Source organism: Aptenodytes patagonicus, chromosome 1 (assembly GCF_965638725.1).
Source record: "Aptenodytes patagonicus chromosome 1, bAptPat1.pri.cur, whole genome shotgun sequence".
NCBI classification, from domain to species: Eukaryota; Metazoa; Chordata; class Aves; order Sphenisciformes; family Spheniscidae; genus Aptenodytes; species Aptenodytes patagonicus.
In genome coordinates, this window is record NC_134949.1 from 871,121 (window position 1) to 880,860 (window position 9,740).

The following is a 9,740-nucleotide window of genomic DNA, read 5'->3' on the forward strand; positions in this document are numbered from 1 at the left end:
GGGATGCCTGGCTCCGGGCTCCGTGACGCCCATCGTCTTCGAAGTGAGACTTCATCCACTGTCGACTGGCCCCGCTCCTGGGAGCGGTTTGATGAACGGCACTGGTAATAATTTGAATGATATATTTTGAATTTTATAGATATATACGTGTGTGTGTGTGTGCATATGAGTAATTAATCATAAAAATATATATATGTTTATATACTTGCTTTTCTGCTAGTAATTTTGTGGTAACTTGTAATATACACTTGCTTTACTAATCATAATTATACCTGACTTACTAACAGTAATCTGTAATAAAGAAATGAATGGAAACAAAGCGCCTTTGTGTCCTTGTGTACTCTGGGGTCCTATGACCCCACCGTCGCCACCGTCCCACGCCCGTGGGTTGGGTGGTGACTGTGACCATGACACCTACTCGCACCAAGCTGGGTGCCTGGGCACGCATCCTCCCCAGCCGCCCGCGGCAGGACCTGAGTGCTGAAGAAGACGTTATCAGATCCTCCCTAATTTGGCTGCTCTTTCGTTGACTTCGCCAAATAAAGCAAACATTTGGGCTCCCGGGAGCCGTTCCTGGCTTATCTGTTTGTCGCTGCCGGCTCCGTGGGGACAGCAGATGTGGCCTTGGTGAGAAGGTCCACGAGTGCCCCCCGGAGCACTATATAGGGGGCTATAAATTCCCTCGGGGGCTGAGGCTCATCTGCGTCCGCTCACCATGAAGATCCTCCCGGTCTTTGCCGCCCTCGTGGCAGCCGCCTGCAGCGAGCAGCTTTTCGTGGGGTGAGTCCTGCCAAAAGCTGGGGGTGGTGGGGCGCCCTGGTTGGGGATGGGGATCGGGGTGAGAGATGCCTGGCCCCATCCGCCCTCCTTTGGGGTCAATGAGAAGGGCGACAGCCCGAAGGAGGGAAATCCGTCAGCTTTTGCCACGTGGACACCAGGAAAGGTGTGGTTTCACCCCAGATTTGGAGGGAGGTTTTGAGCACCCTCCTGGCTGCTGCAGAGGGTAGAAATCAGGGGATGCTAAATCCTGAGAGCATCACCCCGAGCTTTTGCAGGGGAAGGACTGAACGGAAATGGGGAAAACTTGCTGCTGGGGAAGGAGAACATTGTCTTCTCTGCTGGGGGCTGTACCCGTCCCCGAGGGAGCCCAGCTGGGCTGGAGCAGAGGCTATGTTAGGAAATGTCTATTTGTTAGATATTTCCTAACATTTTGGGAGCTCTCGTGATCAAAGGAAGGATGGAGACCACCATGGGCCGTCCGGCACTTGCTCTTTTTCCCATTGCGGCTGTTCTGAAGCTGCATTTTTCGCTCTCGACACCAAACCCCCAACAACTGATGCACTTTCCAACCCACCGAACCGGTGCAGACCTTTCACAGCCTCCACCCAGCCCATGATGGGGCCACGTCAGCCCTGGAGGCTCAGCTCCTTCCCCCCCCCCCCAGCTCCTGTGATCCCTCCCGCATGCGCTGATGGCTCTGCCTCCCTGCAGGGACCAGGTTCTCCGCATCACGGCCAGCGACGAGGAGCAGATCACCCTGCTCAGGGTGCTGGGCGAGCAGGCAGAGCTGCAGGTGAGCTGCGATGGGGCCCCGAGCATCCCCCGGTGTGAAACAGAGAACCTGGTGACATCAGGGCTCCCTCCTTTTTTTGGCCTCATATCCAATTTTCCTTCCCATTTTGGATAAGTATAATTTATAGCTATATAAATATAATATTTAGCTTAGAGCACCTTGAGCCCTCCTGTTTCAGGCGAAGCGAGAACACCCCGGCCACTGCAGCATCGTGGTTCCCAGGCTGAGTAAATGTCTGGTAAATGACAGGTCTAAAATGTCATTGCCTTTTTTTTTGGCTTGAATTACGACACAACTCTGCTCCAGCTGCATTTGCCCTGGTTGCTTTGCAGGGTGAATCCTGGTGAAAAATTTAAGCAGTGGGAGCAGCAGGAGGGAGATGGGTGGTGGGGAACAGCATCTGCACCGCAGAGCTGATCTAAGGAGATACCCCTACAAAATTAGAGTAAAACCAGCACGCGGTGACCCCGGCGTCTCATTGTGTCTGCTCTAATCACAAATACTCATCATTAAAAGGGACGTTTGCAGCCAACAAGCAACCTGGGCTGAACATGTTTCTGTAGAAGAGCCATCAAGTGAGGCAAAGGGACCCTGACCCATCCTGGTACCCATGTGTGTCCCAAAACTTGTCCAAAGACCTTTCTAGATCCTTCATTGGAAACTCTTATGAGACCCCCTTTTGGTGCTGGGGATGGGTCACCATCAATGGATGAGCACCAGCACGAGGTGGGGCCGAGCTCTCTCCTCTCCTCCACACCAGGTTGACTTTTGGCGTCACCCCACCAGCCCCGGCCAACCAGCCGACCTGCGGGTGCCCTTCCCCAGCCTCCAAGCAGTCAAAATCTTCCTGGAGTCCAACAGCATTTCCTACAGCATCATGATCGAGGACGTGCAGGTAAGAAGGGCTGCGGCGGGGAGTGGGATGAGCTCCCATGGCTCAGTCCCAACAGAAGACCCAGAAAGTTGGAAACCATGAGGACGTGGAAGAAAAACCCAACCCCCTGCTCCTTCCAGCCTGTTTGATGGTTTTTTTTTCCCCTCCTAAACAGGAATTATTGGATGAGGAAAAGAAAACCATGACAAAGTCCAGGAGGGTAGAGAGAAGCACCAGCACGTTCGATTTTGCCTCCTACCACACGATAGACGAGGTACTTTGCTCTGCAGCGCATTCACTTCATCTTGCTGGGGTCATGCTCAGCCCGTGCCACGGTTACATCCATGCAGTGACATTCGTGGTGGCAGCGAGACCCCCCTGGGACATGTCTCTCCTCCTTGAGCGGAAGTTTTAGCTGAGCCAGGAGACCAGGCATCCCTCCACGTGCAGCGTGGCCTCTCCTGGCACCTCCCTGCCTCACTGGAAGACATCTTCAACTTCATTTTGGGGGTCAAACCCTGTGCTTGGAGCCCAGCGGGTGGCTGATGGAGGCTGTGATGGTGGTGGGGGATCTCAGAGCTTTTTTCCCCCACCGTTCATTCTGCTTTTGCAAAAGCCTTTGCAATGTGCGCCTCCCTGCTTGCACAGAGGTCCAAGCACCTGGTCTTCTCCAGGGACGCACCAGATCTTCTCCAGGGAAGCTCTGCATGTTACATCTGGTGCTGGATACCCTAAAAACCAAAAGGAAAGCCAAGGTGAGCCTCGTGACCCAGCAACTCCTCCTTTCAGATCTATTACTGGATGGACATGCTGGTGGACGATCATCCCAGCCTCGTGAGCAAGATCCAGATCGGGCAGAGCTATGAGAACAGACCCCTGTATGTGCTGAAGGTGGGTACCGGGGGCACCCTCACCTTGCCCTGCCCCGGGAGGATGCAAGGCTGAAATTCCCCCCCCATCTCCGCGCAGTTCAGCACCGGGGGATCAAATCGGTCAGCCATCTGGCTGGACACCGGCATCCACTCACGGGAATGGATCACCCAAGCTACTGGCATCTGGACGGCCAACAAGGTAACCATGTGTCCTGGGACGTGGGACCCCAATTCTTACCCCAGCCCTTTTTTAACACCTCCCTGTGGCACCGCTTGGTCGCATCCCTCATCCCCGAGGGGCACTGAGGCAGCTCCCGCTCCCCTCCCCGCACAGATCGCCAAGGAGTATGGCCAGGACCCCTCCGTCACCGCCATCCTGGACAGCATGGACATCTTCTTCGAGATAGTCACCAACCCCGATGGCTTTGCCTTCACCCACAGCTCCGTGAGTGCGGGGACACTGCAGGGGGAACTTGTCCCGGCACTTAGCTCTGGCAACTGTGGCTGGCTGCGGTTTTTGGGTGGGGAGGTATGTCTCTTCCCATGTGGGACAGCGAGTGGTTGGAGGTGGTTTCCTCCCATCCCCAGAGATGCTTGGGCAGGAGGGCATTATCTGTCCCCCAAGGAGGGGGGACGGGATTCACATCCCTGTGATGGTCTCGCCCCCGTCTGCTCCTAGAACCGCATGTGGCGCAAGACGAGGTCCATCAACACCAGCTCCCACTGTGTCGGCGTGGACCCCAACCGAAACTGGGACGCGGGCTTTGGAGGTGAGAGCCGGGCCACTGGGTCCCCACACCGGGCATCGCTCATGCCTCAAAGCATTGAAGCTTCTTGCTAGAGGGGAGAAACCTGGGGGGGCTAGAAACCCTTCCCCGGGGCAGCCTCTCTGCACGGTGCCTCCTCTACCGTGCCCCAGGCTCTGGCTCCAGCAGCAACCCCTGCTCTGAGACCTACCGCGGCCCTTACGCCCACTCGGAGAGAGAAGTGAAAGCCATCGTGGACTTCATCTGCGGCCACGGGAACATGAAATCGGTCATCTCCATCCACAGCTACTCCCAGATGCTGCTTTTCCCCTACGGCTACAAGAGAGCGCCTGCGCCCAACTACCAGGAACTGGTGAGATGGCCCCAAAATGTAGACATGGGGCAGCAACTGCCAGCCTTGCTGGAATAGTCAGGTTGGATCATCCCAGGACCCTCCCTGCTCCTCTCGTTAGATGCAACCTGCATTTTGAAGCCCATCACCTGGTTCTTGGAGGGAGGGCGATCGCAAGACATACCTCCCATCCATCAAAAATTAAGGATGTTTTGGGGAAAAGCAAGAGCAGAGGGGTTGGGAAATGATGCTGGGCTCTAGACCCTGCCGCCCCGGGGTTTCTGCTGCCCCAAGGTCTTGGGTCCACCAGGTCTCACCGCTTTTGGGCTCTCCCTTGCAGAATGAACTGGCTAAAAAGGCGGTGAGCGACTTGGCCGCCGTGTATGGGACGAAATACACCTACGGCAGCGTCGTGGACACCATCTGTAAGTGTCCCTTCCCCTTCCCGCGGCATCGCGTCCACCATGAGCACTCAGCTTTGGGATCGCATCTCCCCTCCTCTCCCCGCAGACATGGCAGATGGCACCACCATCGACTGGGCCTACGACAACGGGGTGAAATATTCCTTCACGTTCGAGCTGAGGGACACGGGACGCTACGGCTTCCTCCTGCCCAGCACCCAGATCATCCCCACCGCTACCGAGACCTGGCCGGCGCTGCTGGATATCATGATCCACGTCCTGGAGCATCCGTACTGAACCCAGCACCTCCCTGGTGATGTCCCCTCATCTCAATAAATAATCCTGAAGACTCTTTATAGTTTAAGGCTGGCACCTTTATTTTTTCACGCTAAACTTCAAAAAAAAAACCACAGTGAAAAAGGATTCCCAGCCCTGCAGATGTTTATTCCCCCCCTCGTGGCTTTGGCCCTACAAGTCCCCGTCCTTTGGGCCCAACAGTCCTGAAGGACCTGGGAGGGGATGGGTGGTTTTTGGGCAACCAACCCCAAATTTGTGGGTTTTTGGGCAGCATCGCTCCATCGTCCCTTCCCCGGGGGCTGGGAGGAGGGACAGCGGGCACTCTCAGGGACATCGCTGGGTGCAAAGTGCTTTCAGGCGTTTGCTATTTTATTTTTGCCACCTGGGATGACCGTCACCCACTCTGACCTCTGTCCCACGCTGAGCTTTAAACCAATTCCCCCACCACCATCACCACCGACTGGGCCACAGTTTAGGTCCCCGTCTCACCGAGCCCCCCGTGCGAAGATCTTCATCTCGCGCCTTCTCGACCCAATTTTACCCTTTTCCTCCCCGCAGCTCTGAGCTGCAGCCGGCGCCGTGGGCGGTGGGATTTTGGCACCTCCCCGCCTCTCACCCCGCTGGCAGGTGACTCACCGACGGCCCTGGCCGGTTTCCGGGACGGGTTTGGCCAGGACCGGGAACGCCGCAGAGGGGGGACGGCAGGGCTGCGGTGCCCAACCTTGGCCGGTGCCAGCCGGAGCCTTCCCACGGCCCTGGGAAAGGGGACAGCTGGGGGCCACCATCCTGATGGGATTTAAGAGGCCCCAGGGTGCCGTCGGGACACGGGACGGGCTCTTTCGGCTGAGGATGAGGGCCCTCGTGCTGCTGGCTGCCCTGGTGGCAGCAGCTGCCGGCACCGAGACTTTTGTTGGGTAGGTGGTCCGGCCGGCGGAGGGTGGCCGGGGTGGGGACGGTGGCACCGGTCGGGACAGAAGGAGCTGGTTCAGCCCCGAGGGGGCACAGACACCCCCGGGAAGAGGCTCAGTGCAAATCCCCAGGGAGGGGGGATGGATGGGGTGGGGGTTAGGTTGGACCCACGGGGGCCGGAGCTTGGCCCTGCACCCCCCAGCACCCCCTGACCCCGCAGGCACCAGGTGCTGCGCATCGTCCCCACCAACGATGAGGAGCTGCAGAAGGTGCAGGAGCTGCAGGACCTCGAGGAGCTGCAGGTACTAGGTGCAGCGGCGGGGGTGGCGTTTGGGGACAGCCCCCCAGCCCGTGTCCCTTGCTTTGCCCCCTTCAAACTACGCTGTAGAGCAGGGCTGGGGCTGGGGGGCTGGATGTGGGATGATGGGGACCAGCTGGGGAAAAGCAAGGCAGAGGCTGGTGCGGGGCAGCGCGGTGCTGTGCGGGGGGCCAGCCCGAGGCTGGATCCGACCCCCCCCCCCCCATCTCGCTTTCGCCCCTTGCAGCTGGATTTCTGGCTGGCACCCCGCAGCCCCGGGTACCCCGTCGACATCCGCGTGCCTTTCCCCAGCCTGCAGCCCCTCAAAGCCCACCTGGAGGCCAACAGCGTCTTCTACTCCATCATGATCGAGGACGTGCAGGTCAGGGGTGGCGGAGGGGAGGCGGGCGAGACATGGGGTCTCAGCGCGGTGGGGGACGAGGTCTCATCCTGCCCCGTGTCCCCTAGGCGCTGGTGGACCACGAGCAGACAGAGATGCTTCGCAGCAGCCGCCGCCAGCTGCCGCTCACCACCAACACCTTTGACTATGCCACCTACCACAGCCTGGATGAGGTGAGAAAGTGCAAGATTCGGGGTATTTTGGGGGGAAAATTGCATGCTGGAATTGCTTGCGCAAAGCCCTTTGCTCCACGTGCAGCAAGGGCAGGGGGTGAGCCAGATGTGACACCCCCCCCCCCCATCCCTCTCTCCCAGATCTACACCTTCATGGACCTGCTGGTGGCCGAAAACCCCAACCTGGTCAGCAAGCTCGAGATCGGCCGGTCGACAGAGAACCGCCCCCTCTACGTGCTCAAGGTGAGGATTTGGGGTTCGTGGGGTGACCGGAGGGGGGACCAGGGGCAAAGCCAACCTCCCCTCTCTGCTCTTCCAGTTCAGCAAAGGGGGGACGAACCGCCCGGCCATCTGGATCGACACCGGCATCCACTCCCGCGAATGGGTGACACAGGCCAGCGGCGTCTGGTTCGCCAAGAAGGTATGGGCGCCCCCCGGACATGTCTTAACGTCCCCAAAGGGCCACAAGGTCCTGCAGCCACCGCGGATGCCAGGTGGCCAACCCCACAGAGGGGACGGTGATCCAGCAGCGCCAGGGAACCCCAAACCACCATCCTTTCTAGATTGTCCTGGATCATGAGAACGACAAAGGTCTGGCCTCCATCCTGGACAAGATGGACATCTTCCTGGAGATCGTCGTCAACCCGGACGGCTTCGTCTTCACCCAAACGCAGGTAACCGCCCCAGCTTTCCTCTCCCCGCCTCCTACGGCCACACTGTATGGGGCTGAGGAGCAGGAGCACATGGAGGCCTCTGAAAGCTCAAATCCTCCTTGTCTACATTTCCACGGGGTGGGAAGGGGACCACCATGACCCGTTAGACACCCCAGATGACAGCCCCCTGTCCGCTGGAGGCTGGTGGAGCTCTGGCCCCGGACACCAGCTGAGACGGCTCTGCCCTTCCAGAACCGCATGTGGCGCAAGACCAGGTCCAGGCACCCGGGCTCCGCTTGCGTCGGTGTGGACCCCAACCGCAACTGGGACGCAGGTTTCGGAGGTCAGAGCTCTCCCCTTCACCCTGCGGGGAAGGCAGGAGGGAGTTGTCCACCCTCCAGGTGGAGGCTCTGAGGCCATTTCTGGCTCAGAAGAATCCACTGATGTCCCCTGGGGCAGACATGGGATTTGCTCTCCGTGGCAGAGACGTGGGTTTGGGCTCCACCAGGGCTTTGATGTCCCCTAGTGACCAGCATGGTGGAAACCACAAATGAAAGCCATCACACAAACATCTAGGAGGAGCCCCAAGAGCATTTCTCGCTGGCCACCAAGCAGCTGAGGGGTGGGAAAAGCTCTTGGGCTTGGAAATGGAAAAGGCCCTTTGCCCTTGTGACTCTCTGAGCCGCCCAACTGACACCAAAGCCACCGAACACCCACACTGTGTTTTCCCTTCTCCACAGGGCCTGGGGCCAGCGGAAACCCCTGCTCGGAGACGTACCACGGACCCTACGCCAACTCGGAGCCCGAGGTGAAGGCCATCGTGGACTTTGTGAAGAACCACGGGAACATCAAGGCTTTCGTCTCCATCCACAGCTACTCCCAGCTCCTGTTCTACCCCTACGGCTACACCAGCACCCCAGTGCCTGACCAGAAGGAACTGGTAGGGCTGACGCGGAGGTTTGAAGGGGGCTGGGATGATACAAGGCTGCTCTCCTCCTCCAAGGAGGAGCAACCTCCATCATACACCGTGGAGGGGGCGTTGGCAAGCCGGGAAGAAGTCCTGGCTCTTCTGCCAGCCCCTGGGGATTCCCCCAGGCCAAGACTACTGAGCTTTGGCATCCTTTATGCCCGCGGCACGAGCAAAAAAACCTCTCCTGCAGGCTGTATCCCGCAGTTTCCCCTTCTCTGGCTCATCTTTCTCTCTTCTATGTATTCCCAGGACCAGATTTCCAAGAAGGCGGTGGCAGCTCTGTCTTCTCTGTACGGCACTAACTACAAGTACGGCAGCATCATCACCACCATCTGTAAGTAAAGGGGGGCAGCAGTGGTTCCCCCCAAATAAACCAAAATCATCACTCACACCTCAGCTTTAGACAAAAAGTCCCATGAAATACCCGTACGACGCAGAGCGACTAACGTTTCGCATCCCTCCCGTCGTTTCCCCACCCCAGATCAAGCGAGCGGAGGAACCATCGACTGGACGTACAATCAGGGCATTAAGTACTCCTTCACCTTCGAGCTGCGGGACACGGGGCGCTACGGGTTCCTGCTCCCCGCCAAAGAGATCGTCCCAACCGCCCAGGAGACGTGGCTGGCGCTGAAGGTCATCATGCTACACGCGCGGGACCATCCCTACTAAGCGGGATCGGGGGCCCAGCGGCAGTTGAATTAGCTGTGGGGGGGAAAAAAGAAGAACGCAATAAATAAAAGTAAAGAAGGATGAGAAATGCCTTTTGTTCTCCTTTTTTCCAAATCACGGTGAAAAGCCTTTTCGGAGACTGACTCAGCGCTCCGGCGGGTGCACGCGGCGGCAGCCAACATAAACAGCGCGCGCTAACCCAGTGGTCCGAAAAGGGGATTGAAAGGGCATGAAAATAGTGGGAACACGAGAGAAAGGAAGGTGCTTGTTTTCCCTCTGCTCTGGCAGAGGATGGAAGGGGAAGAGGTTCAGTCTGACACTTACTGGGCAAGCAGAGACCTCGGACACCACAGCTGTGCCGGCAGGAGGGGTGCCCACCTCCCCCAGTCCTCCCAGGGGCCGGAGCGGCTCTGGGACACGAGGCAATTGGGTTAGCGCGGCTTATCCTGCGTATTTTTGTGGCTGAACACCGACTTGCAGCGCCGGTAGAAAGGTCCCTCCTCGCCCGTTGCAATCCCGTGGGGAGGGGGAGCCAAGCCCCTGCCGACTCCCA

General features: G+C 58.3%; 2 protein-coding genes across 2 annotated transcripts; both read left to right on the top strand.

Annotated features, from left to right (window-relative positions):
- The first annotated feature begins 682 nt into the window (after window positions 1-682).
- On the top strand, window positions 683-5,115 carry LOC143155640 (carboxypeptidase A1-like). Its single transcript, XM_076328611.1, has 11 exons — window positions 683-780; window positions 1,492-1,573; window positions 2,334-2,468; window positions 2,623-2,721; window positions 3,237-3,338; window positions 3,417-3,518; window positions 3,654-3,764; window positions 3,999-4,089; window positions 4,239-4,438; window positions 4,758-4,842; window positions 4,928-5,115. The coding sequence occupies exons 1-11, from the start codon at window positions 716-718 to the stop codon at window positions 5,113-5,115; spliced, it is 1,260 nt and encodes a 419-aa protein (XP_076184726.1). The 5' UTR covers window positions 683-715.
- Window positions 5,116-5,841: 726 nt separating this feature from the next.
- Window positions 5,842-9,266, top strand: LOC143155639 (carboxypeptidase A1-like). The gene is made up of 11 exons (XM_076328610.1): window positions 5,842-6,029; window positions 6,245-6,326; window positions 6,570-6,704; window positions 6,791-6,895; window positions 7,037-7,138; window positions 7,215-7,316; window positions 7,459-7,569; window positions 7,801-7,891; window positions 8,289-8,488; window positions 8,768-8,852; window positions 9,000-9,266. Exons 1-11 carry the CDS (start codon window positions 5,905-5,907, stop codon window positions 9,185-9,187), a joined length of 1,326 nt encoding a protein of 441 aa, XP_076184725.1. The 5' UTR covers window positions 5,842-5,904; the 3' UTR covers window positions 9,188-9,266.
- Window positions 9,267-9,740: the final 474 nt, after the last annotated feature.